This window comes from Anser cygnoides, chromosome 3 (assembly GCF_040182565.1).
Source record: "Anser cygnoides isolate HZ-2024a breed goose chromosome 3, Taihu_goose_T2T_genome, whole genome shotgun sequence".
Taxonomy (NCBI): Eukaryota; Metazoa; Chordata; class Aves; order Anseriformes; family Anatidae; genus Anser; species Anser cygnoides.
The window spans coordinates 118,973,706-118,997,525 of record NC_089875.1 but is presented as its reverse complement, the minus strand read 5'-3'; the positions used below and the strand labels follow the sequence as shown (position 1 = coordinate 118,997,525).

At 41.6% G+C, this 23,820-nt stretch overlaps 1 protein-coding gene across 1 annotated transcript in view; it reads left to right on the top strand.

Moving 5' to 3' along the window:
- Positions 1–23,520, top strand: part of PKHD1 (PKHD1 ciliary IPT domain containing fibrocystin/polyductin) — a 256,426-nt gene extending 232,906 nt beyond the window's left edge. The window contains exons 60-65 of the mRNA XM_066993217.1: positions 5,700–5,823; positions 7,635–7,722; positions 12,955–13,062; positions 16,872–17,027; positions 18,423–18,557; positions 22,560–23,520. Coding sequence (XP_066849318.1) covers positions 5,700–5,823; positions 7,635–7,722; positions 12,955–13,062; positions 16,872–17,027; positions 18,423–18,557; positions 22,560–22,915 — 967 coding nt within the window. The 3' untranslated portion in view covers positions 22,916–23,520. The remainder of the gene's footprint in view (positions 1–5,699; positions 5,824–7,634; positions 7,723–12,954; positions 13,063–16,871; positions 17,028–18,422; positions 18,558–22,559) is intronic.
- The last annotated feature ends 300 nt before the right edge of the window (positions 23,521–23,820 follow it).

Below are 23,820 nucleotides of genomic sequence, written 5' to 3'. Positions count from 1 at the left end.
AAAATCATGATCATAGTGCGTTTAAGGAATTGGAATGAATTTCAGTATTTACTTCTCAGTTCCTAATTCTTTTCAAGTGGGGAAACGGAGGGGTTCAAGGATTTCTTATCACAAGGCCTTTTGCTATTTCTTTTCTTCTGGTGGCATTTTTTATTTTTTTTTTTTTTTGTTAGCAGAAAATCTAGGAACTAACTGGGCATCAAAACTGAACTACGAGCATATCGGTAGTGTCAGGAAGGCACAGCTGTAGTAGGGATGATGAGTTAAAAATGAAGGGGATCAGCTCAAGGGGTGCTTTTCCCAATTCTCTCTTTTGTCCCCAGAAGTTACAAGTGTTGGGATCAGCTCAAGAGCACACCTGAGAGCGAGGAGGGTACCCATCAGCTTTCTCAGGGACTGGAAAGAGACCTGATCCTGGATCTGGTGCCCCAGTTCTATCAAGCAAAACCTGCGTGGCTCATGTCACATTCCTGTCTGTTTTCCCTCTTAGCCATTAATGGGACCTGCAGTAAAAACCTGCTCTGTTGATGATTCACATGGTGTGAGTGCATGGCGCAGCCACATCCCCGCAGGACCAACCCTTTCCCCATTCTGGCTTATTTAAAACACGAACAGTGTCACCTCTATCAGGAGGGCTGGGGTGGTGTGGCATCAGAGCCAATGTTGGCTCCGAGGTCAGTCTGCTTTGCTGTTTGATCGTGCTCTTGACATCACATGGAGAAGGGACACATTCTTCCACATGCTTTGCTAGCAGGAACTTGGTGAACTAAGGGTTAAATGGCTTTGGGTGCTGTGTCTGTATGGCTGTGTATGCATCTATATATGTATACAGATATATATATATATATATATACACACATACCTTAGTTTGGCTGCAGGACCTCGCGCCCGCAGGCCACAGTCACATTATCATCTGGAAATTGGATAACGACAGCACAATGACAAATCCAGGTTGCTTGCAATAAGGTGCTAATCCCTTTGCTTTAATATCGGAGCAGCGTGTAATGATGTTTGGACATCACTCCAGTTTACTGACGACCCCACTGGGGCCAGCAATAGAGGCGTACAACTGTCTAACAAGCCATCAGGTGACCGCCGTCGTCAAAGCAACGGACGGTGCAATCTAATCTTCCCTCCATCCCTTCCAGCTCCCAATAAGGGCCGGATTATAGAGGTGGCCCATCAATGCTTGGTAACTCGAATCAATTAACGTTAATTCGCACAATGCTATGATGTATTGTGATCACTTTCATTTCAGAGAAGGGGGAAGGAATTGCTATAATTCACCTAAAATGAGGTTGTCTATGGTGCTGAGGTATTAATTGGGTGTCCATATTAAATGGAAAAGGAGCACGGTAGTGAAGGAAAAGTGGATGAGTGACTCTCTTGGCTGCTATTGACCTATCAGAAGAAGACAGTGCCCTTTTCCTTTGCTTTTATCTATTACAGTTTTCCCTATTGCGTGTCAAGTTGATGTATTATAAAAAATTCATTTGGTGACCTTTCACCCCCCTAGCAGATTAAACAATTTCACTGGGATGGCATCATTAACAGGGCCTTGCATTTAATGATGATTTCTCTAAAAGGCCACGGAGATTCGATTTTAAGCTAACAGATTTATTGCACTATTATAACATATCGTAAAAAGCTGTACCACCTACGGTCTGGTTTTAGGATAGAAACTGTTTAAGAGTTTATGTGGAGCTTAAAGTGGTATTACCTTGGGATACGCAGCAGCGGCGAGGCTCTGACCTCCGGCGTGATGCTGTTTACATTTAATAAAAGATGTTCCTCTGACAGTAAACTTTGGGAGTGCGTTATGGAAGAGGTTAGCTCCTTGCCACTAGCAGGTAGAATTGTAAGTACAGGTATTTCCACCCATCTCCAGCAATTAACAGAAGTCGCTAATGAATTTGGAGGATGTTTCCCTCCTATCTGATGGACTGGGTCTGTCCCTCTGGTTCTGAAGGCACCTGGTGATCCCATCTCACCCTTGACTGGATCCAGTAAGGCTGTCCAGTCTGCCTTTAATTTTTTTTTAGGGCTTCTTATCACTGCAGCCTACATCCTGCCATCTGCCTCCACCAGGCAGCTGCTTGCCCTCAGCCTTTTGGTGCCGCTGGGATCATAAAGTGTAAATGAAGGCTGTCTGAGCAGTGGGGGAAGCGTGGTCTTATGGGGGAGACGTGTCTGGGTGTTGCTGGGCAGCTGTGTTCATGCTCTCTGACTCTGCTCCTTGGTGAATAGGGACAGAAATTCCTGAAAGCTAGATTGGGAATCATTTGAAGCTTGGATAGCCTCTGGTGCAGATCAAACAGCTAGCAAATGGATTTCTGATGGTGGCAGTGCCCCAGTGGACTAATGGCAAAAGAAGTTGGTCAAAAAAAACAAAGAAACAAACAAAAAATCCCAGAACTTTTTCAGTCTGAACAACTTACCCAACACTTTCAACTGCCACAAAATATCCAGCTTCTACCTAAAGCATCTTTGCTTTATGAAGGGAACCCCTCCAAATGATTAGATAAAAAGCACATCCCTCTTACCCAGCCTTGCTCACAGAGCATAATGCAGTTCCTCTTTTCTTACCCGAGTTCACCATTAACTTAGGCCCCCTTGATATGTCTCCACGTTATTAGATCTTCTCGTTAGCTCCCTGCCATCATGGCATCTGACCTCAAGGGCAATTATTTCCTTTAGCTTTGATTTCTCTCTCTAACATGGGAAACGTGGGGCTTTGTGGAAAGATGCCATCCAGGTGGGAGGGCACAGGCACCTGATGTATGTCCAACCTCATCACCACACCATGTCAGAAACCACTTCTCGCCCCCAAAATGCTAAAATCCTCACATCCCGGCCAGTGAATCCGCACCTACTTGGCCTTACACAAGTCTGTCTCTTGTCTTTGTTACAGCAGCTTCCTTTTGCTTGTGTTTTCTTCACTAGCTTCTCAAGAACAAAATAAACACCTCTTTGGCTTTACCACATGATGCATTTTGACATATTATTGCCCCTCCCAGATTCTTTCCAGTCTTCTTCCCCTTCTAAGGGTATACTGACACCACTACACTATCATTGCAGATATACCCAGACAGCAGTTCAGTTCAGTTCATTGGCTATGTTTATTAGTAAATTAAAAATGCCAGGCATCGTTCTTTGGCACCAACTCCTGTTGATCAGGTGCATCAGCCTGTGTCCATAAAATTAAATTCTCTCACACACCGTTTCAGGGTGGCCTTGTTCAAACTACCTGGTGAGAATAGTCTCTGGCTGTATTAGCTCCCAGACCACCTGGGAGTTGTGCTGGCCTTTGCTATTGGGCCTAATCCAGACCTTTTGACAGCCCCTCAGCCCATCATGCCTTGATACCTGCAGCAGATCCTCTAATTCCTATGATCTCTACCTTCCTTGCTACTAAAAGCAGACACTTGCTTTCCCGTACAGCCTCAGCGTCTTCCACAGACCTCAGCCCTGATGGTGAAACTCCCGGGAGCCTGACCCTGCTGGCCCTTCTGACAAGCAGTGCCTGCTTGCCTGCTGTGGCCACCTTTAGAGCTGCGAGCCACTGAGCAACTGAGCTGCTCCCCACCGAGCTCTGCCAGCAGGGAACTGCAGATCAGCCTGCTCCTTCCCAGCACGAGGCTTGAGGGGAGCGACAAAACAGCATGCTCCTCGTGCCCACCGGGAGGAAGGCCAGTTTCCTCGCTTCACCTTTGCTAGGACACAGGCACACTCGCCCGTTCCCACCTCCCAGTGGCAGAGCCGTGCCAGGAAAGCCTATTATCCTCGCAGCACAAATCGCCAGGAAAGCAGCAGGGTGCTCCTCTCTTCCACACCGATACTCACTTGCAGGAGCGTGACTTGCTGCATGCAGGGCTTGCACCCCGAGGCAGGGGCTTCCTCGCAGCAAGACTCCAGTTGGACCATGTGGAACATAAACACCGTGGTCTGTGCTGTGTTAGCTGGATTCAGATCACCTGCAAACAAACATTTTTAATTTATTATTATTATTTTTAACCATGTCTGTATGATTTTATTTTTTTTTACTTGCTCTAGAGGGTGGGAAAGTCTAATTCCTACAACCAGATTTTGCAGCAGGCTTCCTTTAAGTGCAAGATGAGCACTATATTCCTATGTAGGACCTGGGGCGTGGAGTCAGGGCATTTCACGCCAACTTTTTTTTTTTTTTTTTTCCTGTTGGCAGTTTTAAAGAAGCTGGAAAGAGAAAAGTTGATTTTTGGCTTACAGATGCCATGCCAAGATTCACCTGAACTTGTCTGGGCTCAGGCTGAGCCAGAGAGGTTACAGAAAGTGCCAATCTCTGTCCTATAGTCACGAGTGGCTTGGGATGTTATACCTGGAGTGAGTTTAAGTCAAAATGCTGAATGCACATTTATGAAGGAGGTAGAAAAGAGCACAGATGAGCCTTGGTGCCTTTGACATGAATTTCCTATATATCATTGCCTTTCTGAATTTTGCACTGACAAAAAAGAAAAAAAAGAACAAAGCTGAATGCCTGAATGTTTTTCTTTATATACTTGAGCCAGGTCATGAGACTTCAGATGTCCTTATGTCTTTATTTGGTCTTCCCAGTGTCCATTTTTCAGGCCAATATTTTTCATCAGCTGCAGTGTAAGCAATTTCTGCTTTGTAATGCATAGTACTGCCCCTCCCTCCCCCCCACCAAAATCAAACCCTAAGTTAAACCAAAGGAAATTGATGTTCTGTGTATCTTCTGTTTGTAAACACCTTTGAGCAAACGCTAGAGATGAATGAATACCTTTCCTACTTTCAAGACAATATCAAACCCCCAGTTGCTTCACTGCAATTGCAGCTTAGAAGCATATATACATATACACATATATATGTAAAAGAGATACTAAATGACACAAAGCACTAGGAGAGGGAATGAAATGATTTAGGCTCAGAATAAAATGTTGATTCTGTATTCAAATGCAAAAGCCCTCTCCTGGGATGCTCAAATTTAAATTTCAGTCTTGAAAAAGCAATGTCTTTCAATGGGGTGTCTGTATACTGCTATATATAGGCGTGCAGACTTCGCAGATAATGAGAGGTAGCACAGGAATGATGGGATGAAGAAATGCATTAAAGCCCTGTAAGTGCTGTGCTTGTGTAGAGGAACTGAAACTGTTTTTAGAGGAGATCAGAGATATTCACTGTAATTCATCTTTCTGCTGGACAGGAAGCATTTGCTGCCTCCACCATTATCAGTGCTCTGGAATGGAGACTTTGGGGGCCATGGTATTGGATTACTGAATCCATAAAATCCTTGTCTATCACATAAGAAGCCATTTATTTTTTTCATTTCTCAGTTTCCTATTTGTAAACTGGGGATAGGAACAAAGAGATCTTTCATTAGTTTTGTATTGCTGTCTCCTTGGAGTGATGCCTGTTTCACATCTCCATACATGCTGCTTTCATCCAAGGAATCCAAGTGCCACCATAAGGTAAATTAGTAATTTTTTGGTATAGTGCTCCTTCCTACTCACAACACACACTGAGCATTACTGCTTGCATTAGAAAAGTAGAAAATCCCATGAACAGAAAGTAATGTATAGTTCCTAGGCATCGGTAAGGTGTGAATTACCTCTGGGATTAGCACTGGGTGTTTTTGAAGCGCTAATTTCTATTTATTTATTTATTTATTTACATTCCTTTACATGTGAAAAAAATGGAAGCAGACAACACTCAGGAACATGGCTGTATGTGAGACCCTATAACATCTCTGTTCGGGTGCAGCCCTCAGATGGAGAAATTGGAAAGCAGCTTCCTGTACAGCCGCAAATCATTTTCCTGGATAAGAAGGTAGGATTTGCCCCTCTGTGGATGGAGGCTTGTATTACCCTTGTACAATTTTGACATCTCTGAGCAAAATCCAAAAGCTATGAGACCAACCTATATGTAGGTCATAGGATAGTTCTACAAATATATATGGTAAAGGAGGTAAAGGGTAGGTCTCTAAATAAGCAGTCATTGGTATTTTGGGAGCTATTTTTAGACTCTATTCATACTTTTCATCTTTTTCCCATGACGGTTAGATTTGTCCTGTAGAGTCGATTGTGTGCAATTCTCTGACTCTGCTCCTGAAGCTTAGAGGATATCATTGAGGAATGAAGGAACAGCAACACATTCATGAAGGCTGGCAAAGTCAGGGTATGATGGAGTATCCTGGTTTGCCTAAGCAAGCCTGCACCATGCAGAGCAGTGCTGTGCAGAGAACACCTTGTTTAAAACATTCTTGGACATCTGTGTGATGTAGTTTAGCAATGCCAGAGGTACCAACACAAGTCTTGGAAGCAGTGGACTAAGTCCAATGAGTCCTGGTGAGCTGCTGGATCGTGTTCAGTCCCAGAGTCAGGCGAAATCTGCATAGCAATTTTCACAATTTTCTTCTGTTTTCTGTATATTTTGGTGCTCCCATTGCTCTTTTTCAGTTATTTAGCATTGTGGATTCATCCTCATTGTGATGGATAGGCAAAATAATACCCACAGAGTAACTAGACCTGGGTATGACATTTTTACAGTGATGACCCTGAAGCGTAGTGTCAAATCCAAGCTTGGACAGCTTTGTAGACATTATTTCTGGATGCAAAGTTATTTTACAGTAAAGCCAGCTCTGGATATCCATTAACCATGAGGCAGGTTTCACATCTGTGAGGCACAAGACTTTCAGCTTCTTTCTATTTGTGTTCAGTTCTCTGCAAATAGCCATCTTGTGCTTTGGGCTGTGGAATATGCCACTTGGCCTACAGCTCCTGTGGATATCTAAGAGTTTTCTACTAGAGAAACATCAGATCTTCTGACTCAGATGGATGTCAGACATCGTTGGCTATCTGAAATGACACACAAACATCTGCCTACATCTGGACATTTGGATCCTCCTCTGAGTTTCCAAACCTTCTTCATACATGTTTTTGTGAGACTTGAGAACTAAAAATTCCCTAAATATATATATATATATATATATGAAAGCCAATATTTTTGCATGTATCTAGATCTATGTGATTTAGATTCTACACATTGACTAGGGATGAGTAATTTAGGTATCACAAGTAGTTTCTTTCACTGAGCATATGAGGAATTTAAATTTTCACTCTCACTAAACAGACAGAATCTGCACATTTTCCGTGAATTCGTTGAGATATTCATCCTTGGAGGTATTCAAAAGTTGGCCTGGATGTAGTCCTGGGCAGTCTGCTGCAGGTAGCCCTGCCTGAGCAGGGAGGGTGGGCCAGATGACCTCCAGAGGTCCCTTCCAATCTCAACCATGTTGAGATTCTGTGATTCTGTGAACTTAGATGCTATGATGATGTCAAAATTCACTACTTCTCTTAGGTGGTGTGAACGTGACCCTAGCTACTTGCAGTGAAGCAGCATACCATGCCAGACTATTGGAACAGACTGAAGTTGCCAGAACTGGTTCCTCTGAGTTTAAGTTCACCATAGTGAGTTATGGTGAGGTGTTTGGCATTGTTTGTAACATGTAGGGTGTAGATGCACACTTCCCTCCCGCTGGGCATTAATAAATTATTACAATTATTAAAGCCATCAGAACTTTCTTCCCTCTTGGTTTGGAGACAAGATCTTAATCCTGCTATTTTTTTAATTCTTCCCAGGGTCGAAGGGTTGAAGAACTGGGACCTCCCTCAGAACCCTGGCTCGTATCTGCTCACCTCAAGGGCTCCTCCGAGGCTGTGCTAAAAGGTTTGGACATGTTTTCTTACAGCAGGAGTTAAGGCAAAACAACTAGGGGAAAATATGGTGATAAATTTATGGTGAAATCCTCCTGGAAAATTATTGGGTTTCAAAGTTAGTCTTTGCACGAAAAAAAATACAATGTTGTATTGAAGTTTGGTGAACTTCCTGGTTGTATCCTAGAGAAAAAGAAGATTATATAAAGTGTTTTTGTACTCTGGTAGCTTGAAGGGAGTATATCTAGTAGTTTATCTTGAAAAGATGCGTCTCAGATCAAAAAAGAAAAGACTGGAGAATTAGAAATCCCAATACCTGATTTTCAGCTAATGTTAATTAGGGTAATTTCCTTAGAGTCAATGACAATCTGTTTGTCCCAGCAAATGATCAGGCCAAGTACAGACACAAACAACTGACTATTGTTTTTAATTAGCATACTTCAATGTGAAAATGTTTTTCATGAGGGATTTAAATGTTTCCCTTCTGGTCCTCATTTATCAGAAGACCTGAACTCATGATTAACTCTAAGCATGTGAGTATTTCCCTTGAGGTTATTGAGACTATGAACATGCTTAGATATAGATCGTTGTTTAAGTATAGCACTGAACTGAAAACCTGTGGATGATCATATGCTTGTAAACTAGAAAATGGAAATGAAATTGATTATAGAGCATCATAATGTTAATTACTAAAGTCTTTAAATGTAAGCAAACAGTGCACACAGTCAAAAGTGAAGTTTCCTAATATAGGTAAAGCATTTTGTTTGCAATAAGGTCATTTGTGTGTTAACTTTGATTGAAAAGTTCACATTTGGAGAAGCTAAGTGGCACTCATACTGTAGGTCAGAGCTTCTCATTCTTTGGGTCCAGTTCACATTTCTGTTAATATGAAGTTCTTCCTACCTCATCATAGCTCCAGGTTTACAGTTTAGAAAGTCCTTTGTTCTTTTCTGTTGTTCATGCCTTCTCAGGGAGGTATGCCTCAGAGGTTTAGGAGTTTGAGTCTAGATAAGACACAAATTATTGACTCAGCTAGTGGCCACTAGTGGAAAGAAGGAAGGAAGGAAGGAAGGAAGGAAGGAAGGAAGGAAGGAAGGAAGGAAGGAAGGAAGGGAGGGAGGGAGGGAGGGAGGGAGGGAGGGAGGGAGGGAGGGAAGGAATGAGACACAGCAAGAGAGAAAGAAATAAAAAGAAAGAAAAGTCACTGCAGAAAAATGCAATTCACATTCTTTAAAAGATACATGTATCAAATTAATAGTCAATAAACTCCAGCAAAGAATGAAGTGCGTGGTACAGATGTTCTGCATGTAATAGTTTGCTGCAGTTTTTCCTTTGACAAACGTCCTTATTGTACTCGTCTTTTGAAGCATATGAAAGCAGCATTTAATCGAAATGGGTCCCGTCTAGCACACTGAGGCTGCTTCATCTGACAGCAGCCAAACTGCCTCATGGAAAGTAGTTTAGCTCCAAATTAGCTTGCTTCTGCGTTAAATACCAGCTTGCCTGAGAGATCTTTGTGAAGACTCACATATATATCTATAATATTCTGAGCTTTGAAGCATATGTGCCTGAAAGCTGAGATAGTCTCTGTTGAGGAGTACAGTACAGTATTCCAGGCTTCATCATAGACTAGAAATGGTAATTATGAAATATTTGGACACAGCTGACAAGACCCTCTATAAAAGTGGTGCTAAAGAGAGACAAGAAAAGTGTTGGTAGTCAAGGCAGATAGTACCATAAAGAGGGTCGTATGTGGCATAGGTAAATAGAAGAACCAAGATCAGGATGGAGCAATTAGAGAAATCTAGATTCCCTTGTTTCCTCCAGGCCTTTTCACAGAATAAATTACTGATTATTTATATATGACAGCTGGTCCCAGAGACTCACAATGTAATTGTGGGTTTGGTATGCTAGACACTGTACACAAATGGAGAAATATGTACACAAAACTAACTGGGATATTAGTAAATTAAATAGTACTGGGTCATAAAGAGGGGAAACTTTATCATTTCTGTTGCTAAATCATTAAAATGTGGCATGCTTTTGCCTGAAGACTCCTCTCTGGCAATCGCTGGCCATGCTTCAGAAGTCAGTATAGCAAATAAAAAACCTCAGTAGGCAGTTTGCATGCCTCATCTCTGTTTGGAGGCTGTAAGAGTTCCAGACGAGAGGTTTGGCCAGGATATGCTAGTTCTTCAGTGCCACAGAACAGATCCTGGCACTGTTTAGTTCCTGACATACAGCTGTAGGCACTAAGTGTGGGAGAGAAACAGAGGCAGGACTGGAGAATTTTTTTTCTGTGGATTACCCCACAGACCACCAGTAGTGATGCTTTAGTGCTAAGTTAGCTGTCTAATAGAAGATCTTGCATTTTTCCTTCAATCATGAATATACAGGTCAAGGTGGGGGAGCACAGTGCTATGGTTACAACTAAAGATTTCCTCTTCAGGCCACTGTCCTCCTTGTAGGAGGCATCTCTGAAATAAATGCCATTAATTTTCCCTGTGATTCCAAGACCATTTGGGCACTTGTCTCTGCTTTCATAGCCCAAAATGAACACTAGCAGTCAGCCCAGTACTGATCGATGACCATCGCTGAAGCACTGAGCTGATGGTACAAAGGTTTGAGGGCCAGGGAAGTAAAGGAATACTGTACTTTTCCTTATAAGTCTCTACATACATTTGACATGCAAAGAAGCTTCCAAATATTCATAGCAGATATCCTTGACATTTCACAAATTTATGTCACTAAAATCATTAATAAAAGTACGGCAGGAAAATTCAGCTCATCTAGAGCTGGGTGCCATAGCAAGCTCTGGGAACAGAAGAGGGTAGGTGGTGTAAGATAAACAGAATCACAGAATCACCTAGGTTGGAAGAGACCTCCAAGATCACTGAGTCCAACCTCTGACCTAACACTAACAAGTCCTCCACTAAACCATATCACTAAGCTCTACATCTAAATGTCTTTTAAAGACCTCCAGGGATGGTGACTCAACCACTTCCCTGGGCAGTCCATTCCAATGCCTAACAACCCTTTCAGTAAAGAAGTTCTTCCTAACATCCAACCTAAACCTCCCCTGGCGCAACTTTAGCCATTCCCCCTCGTCCTGTCACCAGGCACGTGGGAGAATAGACCAACCCCCACCTCGCTACAGCCTCCTTTAAGGTACCTGTAGAGTGTGATAAGGTCGCCCCGGAGCCTCCTCTTCTCCAGGCTGAACAACCCCAGCTCCCTCAGCCGCTCTTCATAAGACTTGTTCTCCAGACCCCTCACCAGCTTCTTTGCCCTCCTCTGTACTCGCTTGAGCACCTCGATGTCCTTCTTGTAGCGAGGGGCCCAAAACTGAACACAGTACTCGAGGTGCAGCCCCACCAGAGCCAAGTACAGGGGGACAATCACTTCCCTAGCCCTGCTGGCCACACTGCTTCTTATGCAAGCCAGGATGCTGTTGCCCTTCTTGGCCACCTGAGCACACTGCTGGCTCATATTCAGCTGGCTATCAACCAATACTCCCAGGTCCTTCTCTGCCAGCCAGCTTTCTAACCACTCATCTCCCACCCTGCAGCACTGCTTGGGGTTGTTGTGCCCCAGGTGCAGGACCTGGCACTTGGCCTTGATGGACCTCATACAGTTGGCCTCAGCCCATCAGCCCAGCCTATCCAGATCCTCCTGCAAAGCCTTCCTACCCTCGAGCAGATCGACACACGCACCTAACTTGGAGTCATCTGCAAACTTACTGAGGGTGCACTCGATCCCCTCATCCAGATCATCGATAAAGATATTAAAGAGAACTGGCCCCAGTACTGAGCCCTGGGGGACTCCACTCCATACACTCCATAAATTGTTATGGGAAAAAATCTTACAGTCTGGTTTACCATCAAAAGCCCTGTCCCCACCTGATGAGCACTCCCATGAATTTGTGATTGCAAGGAGTCTCAAAGTTTGTTTCTTCTCCATGTTGTTCAATATCCTGGGTGTGCTGATGGAAGAGTATAAATGCGTTCCTCACATTCAGTCTTTACGTACCTTCACCTGTTCTGCTTAACAGCAATAAAATGTCAAACCACCTGCTTTGCAAAGCAAATGGTTATTACATGTTGTCTCTGAGAAGGCAAAAGTCTATGTTTGTGATCACTGGATTGAGTCCAGCATCTTAAGGAAGTTCTGACTTCTCACCCCCACCTGAACCAACATTTTAAAATTTGTCAGTCCTTAGGATTTTACCCTTCTCACTCCAAGAGCTTGAATGAAGCCCAGGCCTGGTCAACATTATTCAAGGGCCAGAACTTGGCTGGTACTCAAAGATACACACAATAAAATGGAGATCTAGTTGCAAAGTAAATTATAAATTTTCAAAAAAGAGCCTACAAAAATAAAACCATAGCACGTGTAAATGCTGGGTCAGAATACATTCCCTTATAGCTTAGAACAAGAGGTAAAGGGATGAAGAATTTCTCTCCTGGGTTTCATTTTAATGCTCCCCATGGAGATTTCGCCTGCTAGGTTTCCAATTAAAAGTCTCTTGTGTGTGATAACAGGGTCATCACCACAGACATTCTTCATTCTTCAAATCCTTTTCAAAGCTTCTGACAGGGTTGGAGGAAAGCTCAAAATGCTTTAACAGTAGGACAGGGGGTAGTATGTCCAAATGATGAGGTGAAACATCTACAGTTAAGAAAAGGGTTAAAACAGTCAGCTATTTTCCTTAGCTGCTGTGGCTGGATCTTTGAGACCATCCCTTTAACACAAAAATACTTAGTCATCTTTAATACTCTCCTGATACTGGTGATGTTGATGTCACAGAATATGTAAGTTAAATCAAAAAGATGAGCAAGTGGAACTTTCAAACAGGTCTACATAGCTCCCGTTACTCCTCCTTGATCACCTTAGCGTTTGTATTCAGATTACACTGCCATGATATGGACATGCACAGAGCTTATCACAATGAGCTTAATGACCCAAGGTTCAGAAGGTAGGGTACTCCACTTCAGGAGGGATTAGGTGTCCAAATACCTCTGAAGATCTGTCTCTATATGAAATTCCTGGGATGAGACAAAAACTTTACAGTTAGGAAGGACACTGAAGTCAGGTTTTCACAAGTCCCCTTCAAGTCACAAGGACTCTCCTGGTTTGCTCATTTTTTTATTTATTTTTATTTATTTATTTATTTTTCCTGAGGGATTTAAGTCATGCTTATCTGGAAGCTGTTAACTGCAATACATTTTTTTGTATTACTCTGCAGGGCTCACTGAAGTGCAGGTCATAGATGGATGTGCAAGGTTTTCCAGTCTGGCTGTGTCTGGCTCAGGCACAAACTGGAACCTTGTATTTACTGTCACATCACCACCAGGTAGGATCTATTTTTTGAATGTTGATTTTGTAAATGAGCTCAAAACACTACAGGTGATCTGAATTTATAAAAAGGGAAGTAAATTCTGCTTGAGTGAGGCAAGCAATGCAAAACCTCTAAATAGCCTGACTTCTGCTACATGTCCAAGCTGGCATCATCCAAGCAGCAAGTGAGCTGGGTAAGTGCTATACTGTTCATTTAAGATGCCCAAAATGAAGATGAGTTAGAACAGAGAAGTATTGCCAGAGAGAGGTACCTCTTTTTCCTGGATTCCCTAACTATGAACTTTCCTACAGTAATCGGGTACGTAGGCCGGTTAAGCAGCCAGAGTAAACTTTTTTCCTGTAGATTGAGTCCCCTTTTTCCTGCCTGTGTTCTGTAATTTTCCATCTATGCTCAAGAAGTTATTTTTTGTACTGCTTTTCACCCACCGTTTGGCTGCACCTGGCCATCTTTATGGGTGCAGCAGGTTATTCACATTCAGAGCACGCCTCCAGGACTGGGCTCTGCTCAGAGTATCCCTGACGGTTTACAGATGTGACATTGGGACTTCCTGAGCCACCATAACGCTGAGGGGTCAGTTGTGGTTATACCTCCTAAGAAATACAAGCTGAGGGGGATGTTGGCATCTTGGGCAATACCTGAACTCTGGCTGTTAAAGGCCTGGGGGCATCTGCATGAAACAAGCACCTGCACAACTGTTTTGGGGCCTGAATTTATCTACAAATCTGTCTCTGAATGTATATAAGGGTCAAAGCGCTGGTCACCTGTCAAGTCATTGAGAAGCAGGAATGTGCTCTCTGGCATGTAGTTAAAAAACAAATTAAGGTATAGGTGTTGTAAGCCCATGCGTAAAGCTTCTGTTCTGGTATTACATATATATATATAAGTATAACCTGAAACCTACCAGGTAGAAAGAAACCAAGAGGGATGGATAAAATTTCTCCAGGAGAGGTGAGGAGGTGTGTGTGCCACTGCATACAGACCTGATGAGGCCTTGAAATACTAAGATAATTTTGTTTACCCATATTCAGAAATCATCTCAAAAAAGAATAGGTACAGAGAAGAATGAAGGTAGGAATCAGCATTTTCTAATGAGAAAACTCTAATATAGTATAGCTTGGTTAAGCTAGAAAAAAAAAAGAAAAGGGCAAGTACATCAGATGGTTGAAGTGACCAAGTGGAAGTGACTAATGAGAAAATCTGAACAAAAAAGTAGAATATCACTAACATTTAGAGTGCATTGCTCTGAACAGCCTATCTTACTAGATAGGAATAGTGAGAACGGATCAGTTGCTTTTGGATGGAGCTTTATATGCTTATGGATGATAATGTGTAACACAGTGCGGATTTATAACACAAGAAATCCTTTCCTATCCTGGGATTAAATTAAGATCCAGATATTTTATTTTAGAAACCTTTGCTCCTCCCAGTCCCAAGTGGCTAATCAGCACTGAGTGCTTCCCATGGCTCTGCAAAAGGAGAATTGTGGTGCAGGGAATACTCGGAGGTGGGCCTTTAGAGGGGGAACATATGTCTACTTCGGGGTGGATGCTGCCGAACACCCACGGCTCCCATTGCCTTCACTTCAGTGAGAGCAGATGGAAAGTCAGCACCTCACAGGATCAGATGCTTTAGTGGAAAGTGCAGCTTAATGAAATGTCTTTTGAAAGCTATTTCAGGGGAGTCACAAAATCTTCTCCCCTCTGAACAAAGGTCAAATAGAAATCCCTTTTATGAAATATTTAGCCAGAAAGAGTGTTGCAAAGAGGTGTTTAAAGACAACAATGCATACAGCTGATGCATTTCTGTAGGTATTGCCTGCATAAATCAGAGCATTGTACACTTTTAATATGAGTTGTAAAAGTACACAGCAAACAAGCAATCCCCTTTGCTCGTTTGTAATGGGGAACCATGCTGGAGTCAGAATAAAGAGTTTTATACTGCCAGAATCTTACTGAAGATATTTGCTTATCATTTGAGACAAACAAACAAAAATTAATCAATCAAACAATAGAAGTTTGGGACACATTTTCATGAATAGCTTTCTGGCATAGTTATTCAGGCTCATGCGATCTGGAGACAGCACAAAAGATGCCGATGATGCTGAAAGCAATAATCCCAAGTGGTTTAGTGGTAGTTCCTGGGGAGAGTGGGCTATTCATAGCACTGCTGCATAGTCTTGCTCCTCATTTTCCAGTAATATTCACTTCAGTGATATGGATCCCAATGGGCTTGATCCATCCACTTTCCATTTAAACCAATAGCAGTCTACTTGCAGACTATTAGTGTGAAATGCAACCTTTAAGAACCTGTCTGTGTAGAGTCCTTGATACCTGTGAGATTGCTTCTTTCCTCTCAATTGAAGTTCATATATGCTTGTATCTGCAGGCAAATTTTTCCCAATTGGAACATGCTTCCCATGTTGTTCTGACGAATCTCTGCTTTGTTCGGGTGGACAATATTGACACAAAGCTAATTAGTTTAATATAAAAGTACTTACAGCTACTTACCCTAGTCTGCAAACCTTCATCTGACAGTGCTTCTCATATTTTTAATGAATTGATGAAGAAGGTTTTTAGATTTTTATTAAAATTTGAACTCAAACAAGTAAAAGAAATATATTCCCATTGAAATTATTAAAATTGTGAGGTTTGGACTGATAATGAGTCTTGTAATAACGTAGGTAATAGGCTGATATGAAAATCCACATCCTTCAAATTGGTCTATAGTGAGTACCATGATAAGTTTTATTAAAATCCTGCTCTTCCCAAACACATCTCTGTTCAAAATGTCTTTGGAAGTTGTCCAGGACCCATGCTAAGCCCAGATTCTGTGTGGATATTTCTGGGGAGAATCAGCCCAGATACATATATGCCAAACAATTTCTTCACAGCTGAAGTTTTTACATTAATTTCTCACGCCTTAGCTCATGCACCAGTACTGTTGAAAGTACTGGAATAAACAAATTTATGGGGGATCCAAACACCTATATATTTCTGATTTTGGAGGCAGCAGTGTTAAGCATATTCTAGTCTTTGAAGCTCAGATGCTGAGACCCAATGAACTCTTGACCACGGAAATTTTGAGTAGCGGCTGCTTTGATTCTGATTTCATTTACAGAAAACTGTAGGATCTCTGGGTAAAGAGCATTACCCAAATCTTGTATGCTTCCAAAGACTAAGTGTTATCATGCTAACAGCAATGACACTGAAACTTTTTGTTTATATTTGCTCAATGTCAACATGGTGAAAAATATAAACATGTTCACCAGCAGTTTTCTGACTCAGCTTAATGCTAGTCAATGTTTCTAAAATTCCCACAACTTAATTTAAATAAGTGATGTATAGCTTGCAAAAATTGCGCATGACTTAGTACCTTTCTCACTGCAACCAGCTTCCCTGTCTTGCTAGACAGAATGTGCACATTCTCTGCATGAACTTGATCTGTTTTGTCTCAGAAACAGGTTCCTTGTGAACATATTTTCTAGGCTTGGTAGTCGACTGTACAAACTCATGGAAGAAATACTAAGGACTGTTAAATACAAAGAGACTGACTCTGCTTCAGGATGCACTGAATGTTTGAGACATACATTGAAGAAATGTTGTTAAATATTTGTCTTGTCCTCATACCCATTTCTAAATAAATGTTGTTGGCTAATGTTGGATGTGGGGATGGAAGGACATCTGGACTGTTCCTCAATGCATTTTTACAGCAGCATCACTGTCAAAAGTCTATAGCCTAGTGTTTTCGTTGTGGAATGAGTGTCCTTACTTTTGTAATAAATTCTGACTGCTTTAAATTCTCAGGAGCTAAGTTCACTGTACTGTCTCAGCCATTTACCGTCTTCCCTGTGCCCATGGGAGAGAAGGCCAGCTTGATACTTGTTGTCTTGCTGAGTGCAGTAGCTTCTGCATTCGTCCTCACTCTTGTGTTCTGCTGGTTCAAGAAGAGCAAAAGCAACAGTAAGTTGGAAACGTCCACAAAAATTTATACTTGTGGATTCCCTCTTTCATTTGGCAAATCTCTTGGGTGGCTACAACAAGATTTAGCTGCAATGGCAAGGCAAACTTGGCAGAATTTTTAACACTATTCATGACTTTTACATTAATATAGCCTAGTTGCTTTCTTCTTCCTAACATCTTCTGGCTTTGGATACGACTCAGAATAGGTTTGTCTAGTTACATATCTCTCCAGCCTGCTATTCTCATAACCCTTTAACTTATTTCTTCTGTTTGTCTCATGAGCTTTTGCATCTTAATTTTTATTTTTTGAGTTGTTCAGGTATACAATGACACTCAGAGAAAGCTCTGCAGAGTTCATTAATTAGCAGTATGGTTCATAGTTCAGGATTATACAGTTTTGTGCCTATAGAAGATGACTGAGTCCTGGCTGGAAAAAGTTCTAACTGTATGTGAAACACAATGAAAATCAGATTTCTATACTGGAGATAGAGAACTGAGAAACAAAGAAAAGCTGCTGCATTTTCCTGATAAAGGGTGACATAACAAAACATTGCCACAGTGATGTTAATGCAAAGCCATGGTGCTTACCCAGGATCAGAGACACCTGCACTGTGAATGCCCTAGGGGCAGTGGCAGAGCCGTGCTCACATCCCACACCACATTATCAACATCACATGTGTCAAAGTGGTAATGGGAGGGCTGTAGCTTCTCTGGAGATCTTCCCCTAAGCAAATCCACAGCTCTATTAATTTGCCTTAAGATTGCTGGGTTCTGGTATTGACATTAAAACAAATATAAGAGGCTTTCCCAATACAGAAGGCATAAAGGGAAGAACTGAAGACAAATGCACATGACTGCAAATGTTCAATGGCTCGATTCCCAGTCATCTTAAATTTCTGGATATGTTGAAAATTACCAATAATTTGGCCTTCCAGATGTGCTAACTGAAGTTGTGACCTAGCCAAGTGTACAGGGAAGACATCTGAGGAGCCAACGAAGCTCTCAGATAATACATTATTTTAGACACCTATTTCCCATTGGTTTTCAAACCTCCTCGCTAATTTCACCAGATTTTTGCTTCCAAATAACTTTGCAAATCCAAGCTGAAGATTCTTTCTGCTAAATTACATCATGAACACCAGTTGCACTGAGGTCTGAATTTCTAATATTATTGAATATGGTGACAACACAAGGAAAGATTTTACCTGAACAGGTAGGTTCCCAAATAGCAAAACATAAGACATGATCATAAAACAACTCTCTCTGCTTTGGGGCAGAAAAAATACTTCTGGATTACCTTGCTAATTCACCAGCAATAAATTGTTGCTTGAATTAATAATTGCTGTTGAGCTGAGGATGCATTGGTAGTGATGTGACTGATATGCTTCATTACAGAAATGAGGACTAAACAGGCTGATATACCACAAGCCAGTACCAAGGCACCCCAGAAGCAAGCACAGCCTCATGCACCTCACATCCAGCCTTGCCACAATCCAGGAGAGAATGAAAGGGGTGTGCCTGTAGCAAGAGGTGAGACTGTAGTTTGAGAATAATTCTGATTTTTAAAGAGTTGGACATCAAAAGGGTTGGTTTAATTCTCTTCAAACTAAAGGTTTGTATTGGATCAGTGACATGGCTCTTCTCCGAAGGGCTATTACTTTGTTACCTCCTCTTCGTTCTCCCTGGTGTTAGTCTACTTCTCATTTTATCTCCTTGCAGACATATTGTGTGAAATCCTAGCTCCACTGAGGGCAGCAGCATAACCCCCCTTGAGCTCAATGAATCCATGATTTCATCCAGTGCTCTTGGACGGGGACTGGCATTTCTGCTCCCCACTACACATGCAGCAACAAGGTCTCCCCCTGCCAGGTGTCCAGGAGCTAAAGTGATAACAGAGATAGCCACTATGTGGAGCTCAAAAAGCTCCGGACAAGCTTGCAAGGTGGGGAGGACTGTACTGGAGTATGCTGCTGTGCTGGAAAAACCACGCAGGACTCCTTTGTACACTTCTCAGTAACCTCCACCTCTTGTAGTTCCTTCTCATGGACCTTCATGCCATGCTTTCCCAGCAGTGAGTCCAAGCTAGCATCCCAGATTGGCTCCATGGCCCCCATTTGTTGTCCCCCTTTGTTTCCTAACATCGCTGCCGCAAACACCCATCTTCCACCCACCTCCTCAAGACTTGTCTTTTCATCCTCTGCTGATCAAACACAACTTCTGAGGTCACTGAAACGCAGACAGCCTCAGGGGCGTGTGGCTGGCAGCATAAAGCACTGGCTTCCCTCTCTGCAAGCGTGAAACGTTCCTGGAGTGGTTATTCTGTCGTGGCTTTTTCTGGTCTCACCTGCGAACTGCACAGATCTAAGAGCGTTCAGATAACCCTGCTGAACCACCCATTTACTCTGTATTGGGAATTTCATTTTTCTCCTCCTTCCTGAAGTCTATGGATTACATAAGAGGCAGGAAGAGGCGAGCTGGAGTTTTATCTCCTTTTAATTAGCATCCATCACAAAAGCAGAGGGAGAGAGAGAAGGAGAGAGGAAATTCTGCAGTTTATGTGTTTTTATATTTGCTGTACTCCTCCAAAACACAGCATTCAGCTGTGTGCCTTAGGACACGTATCTGCTATAAATTCATTTTTTATCTAATTTGTCTGAGATCTAAGCTTCCTGTGGAGGTCTGAGATCAAAGGATCTGATTCTGTCTGATGTCGGCTCTGACACATAATGCGTGCTGACTTAGTTCTGTCTATAAACTCGCAGTGGGAGGCTGCCATTCTCCCTTGGCACCTTTACATAGTGAACTTTCATTTTGGCTGGGGAGGCTGACAGGTACAGCATTGATTGGAGCCATCGTGTAAATAATTCATGGAAAGATTTTTTTTTTTTTGTCAGAAAAAGGCAATCCAGTCACTTAAAGTCTTTTAGGAATAGTTGCAAGACAAAAAGATTCCCCGATATGTTCAAATCTAAACAAGGATAACAATATCTTAAGTGAATTTAATACATATGACTTGGAAACGTCTAATGTTTGATTTCCCCTTATTTAAAGTGCTGTTGGTTTTGGAGAGAGAGAGGAAATCAAAGCTGAAGTCTTTTTGTTTCATTTCTGCTTTACAGTTGTTCCCCCCATAAGAAATCCCACATTTCTAATACAATTAAGTTTTTGGAATCTTAATTATTAATCACCACAGTAAGTCTTGCAAGGCAGGGTTTCTCTGGTAGTTGCTTATACAATGCAAAGACCAATGGAGGTAGTTGTCTCAGAAGTAGCTGAGGATGGAGATGAGGAAGAAAGCTGTATGCATAGATATGTGGCATTTCAGGGGGGAAGGGATCAAGGTATTATTCTGTCTGACTGTGGTGTAACAAAAAAAATCTCTTCAGCTTCACATTATGATCTTGGTCTTGAATTAAATAACTTTTGATTGACTAATGTATGGCTAACAGGAAGGCACCTGGAGGTGGAGGGGCATATTGCTTCTTTTTGTACTTTATTCTGGTGGTTTTTCACTTTCATCATAGGAAAGTTGTATCCTACACTAGTTTGCATTTAATAGCTTATTTTTGCAGTTTTTGAGGCCTAATCTATGCCCCATTGCTGGAAGTGATCAAAGTCAGGTTGGATGGGGCTTTGGGCACCCTGATCTAGTGAAAGATGTCCCTGCCATGGCAGGTAAGGTAGACTGGATGATCTTTATGTTCCCTTACGATGCAAACCATTCTGAGATTCTATGATACTCTGATTCCATGATTCTGTGATTCATTTCTTATATTGAGTGTCACTTTAGTATGACTTCTTGGTTTTATTTTTATTTTTCTCTCGGTGAAAATACATGATCATTAGGTTCAAATTGAAGCCCTTCTTTGAATCTAAACTAGTCCTGGCAATTTGAAATTCTTCTGACTCTTTTATTTATTTATTTATTTAATTTATGTATAGAATTATAGAAGCACAGAATATCCTGAGTGTGAAGGGACCCACAAGGACCATTGTGTTCAACTCCTGGCTCCGCACAGGACCATCCAAAATCAGACCCTATGTCTCAAAGCATTGCCCAAACTCTTCTTGAACTCTGGCAGTCTTGGTGCCATGATCACTGTCCTGTGGAGCTTGTTCCAGGGCACGACTACTCTCTGGGTGTACCCTATACTTTATTCAGACTTGATTTTGATGTCTGGTTTGTGTTATTGCAAAAATAAAATTAGTTCCCGAACACCATTCACTCCTCCTCTACCACCAAAAGATCTCACGAATCCTTTTGGTTACTGTACTTAAGTGACCTTAATCCCAAACTCCTTTCCCACCACTGCCCAGAAATCATTGTTTTTTACCTTAAGAGGGTCTCCCACTCACCAAAAATGGTCCTCATCCCTTGTTCCTAGGTTGCTCAGACCATCTCCTCCTTCCTGTCTACCAGTTTGTCATTCTTTCTACTGTGTACAAATTCCATTTGAATTAATTTTGATTTCAAGTTTCAAGTTACTGGTGGAAACACAGGATATCATCCATTTTAGTTATAGTGCCTGGTACTGCAACACATCCTGATCTCTAAGAATTATTTCCCATTACTCTTGTCCTACAAATCCCAAGTCAATACTTCATCTTTGAAACTGCTCATGTCCAGAAAACTTTTAGCCTCCTCCAATAACTCAAACTTGTTTGATGAGTCCTATTTTCAGAGTTGAAAATGTCACCTTTGAAGATGAAGAGGGTGGGAATACATACCACAAAATAGCGTAAAGCTTTGGTGTAGATGATCAACATCCTGTTTATATGTACAAAGAAGGAAGTTGAAGCTAGTGATGTATGCAACTTGTACTTTAAAGGAGCCAATGACACAATATTAAGGCAATAATAATAAGAAAAACTGTTATTTGCAGAAATATGTGACTACTGAAAATTTACCAAGAACTTTCCAATGGATTTCCATTATTAGGAATTAGATTATTTGGATGTAAGCATTTTGTATTTACACATGAAATATGTATAGTATATATTTTGCTTTTTCAACGACTGAATGATTTTTTCAACATAATTTTTAAACAACATTGCAGATTACAGGCTCTGCCCTGAGTAGGATTGAAATGTTGGAAATTAAAAGTTCTCCTTTATATTATAGCTTTATTTGTAGAGGGTTGATATGTTTTATAGATGTGTAGTATTAAAATGATTTTCAGTGTTAGCAATATATAGCTTATTAATCAGCTGTATTCTATACACTTAATTATTAATCATTTATTGGAACATTTGATAAACATCAGCAAATGCCATGGAAGCTATTTGTTTATCAGTAAGAACAAAGCAGCTGTTTTGTTTGCTGTATTTTTTGCTGGAAGCAGCTTATGGTTATTGGGTTTTCAAAACTTATTTTTGCCAAAATTAAATCTGTGGCCAGTTAAAATAATTTTCTATAGAATAACTACTTTTTCATTAATGTATTTAACATGCAGTAAAGGAATGGAGGGGTAAGGAACGTGAAACTAGGGTCGTAAAATTATTGTAAAACTCAAACAAGTTTTGCTTTTACAGCAATGGAAGAAACCAGAGCAGTAGGACATGCTGCAGTACAACTGAAGGAGATGAGCCTGCAGCCCTATGAAGCTAAGACAGTGAGAAAGATGAACACACTCCAGCGTAAGACAAGTAACAGAGACATCTTTTCTGCAGCCAGGAAAAGTGACAGTCACCAACAGCAATGTAGAGGAACATCTCTTGGTGACTCTCAGGAACTTCAGCAGCCAACGGTCCAGGTGTGCCCTGCCCAGAAAGATGTGCCCCAGCCTTCAGGTGGTTACAATGAGGAAAGAGAGGGGTTGGATACGATGCCCAAACCTCAGAATGATGTCAGGGAGCAGATTGTCACGGAAGCAGCAGCAGAAGTATAATAGAAGTCATGTCAAGTGGTGGACTACTGAAAAAGCAAGCTTTGCCTGGCCTCCAGTCAATGCGAAGTTGAGTTTTTTGTCTCCATGGTAAGAGAAACACCCATATTCGATCAGGGAAACAAACTGTTGTGCTGTGCATGTACAACTAAACTTGTGACCTGGCTCTGAGGCAACAGGGAGACTTTGGCCACGTCTATGCTACTAAATTGTCTTAGCTTCCAAAACAAGCAGGTGTGACGACGCAACCTGTTGAGAACAGTCCTTGGCTTCTGATACCTCTATTAACTCTCTCTAAGACTTGCTGGGAGGAGTGCTAGCTGGGTCTGGCCAAAAGCTTTCAGGGATTAATTAGCCTAGCAATTCAACTGCATATATTGTAATTTCTGTACCTGCACCCTGATGCTATTTAATGTGCTAACATCAGTGTTGTCTTAGAGGCTAGAGCAATGCTGATTGGTATGTGTGTGCATGTACATATACATACATACATATATGTATAACAATTTCCCCATTTCTTCTGATCTTCCCTTTCCAAGATCTTCAGTATGTGTGTAAACCTTTTCCTTTTCCTGAGTAAAACCAAATAAACATGTATTCAACTTCCATTTCACGAGCAAGTGCTTCCATGCTTCCCTAGTTAAATCTGTGCTTAAGAATTTTTGTTTTGTTTTGTTTCGAAATTAAAGTGTTTTGCTGAGTTAGACCTCCACCATATCATTGTTTTCTAATACCTTTAAATCACCGTCTTGTTATGAACACTACTGTTTATGAGTGATAATAACAATACTGATGTACTTCAGCTGCTCGGAGGATTCCTCCCTGCTTTGCTTAACTGAGCTGGAAGATGAGGAACTGTATTATACCCTCTCTGTACCATAAACTTCTTGGTTACAAGGTGCCCCAGT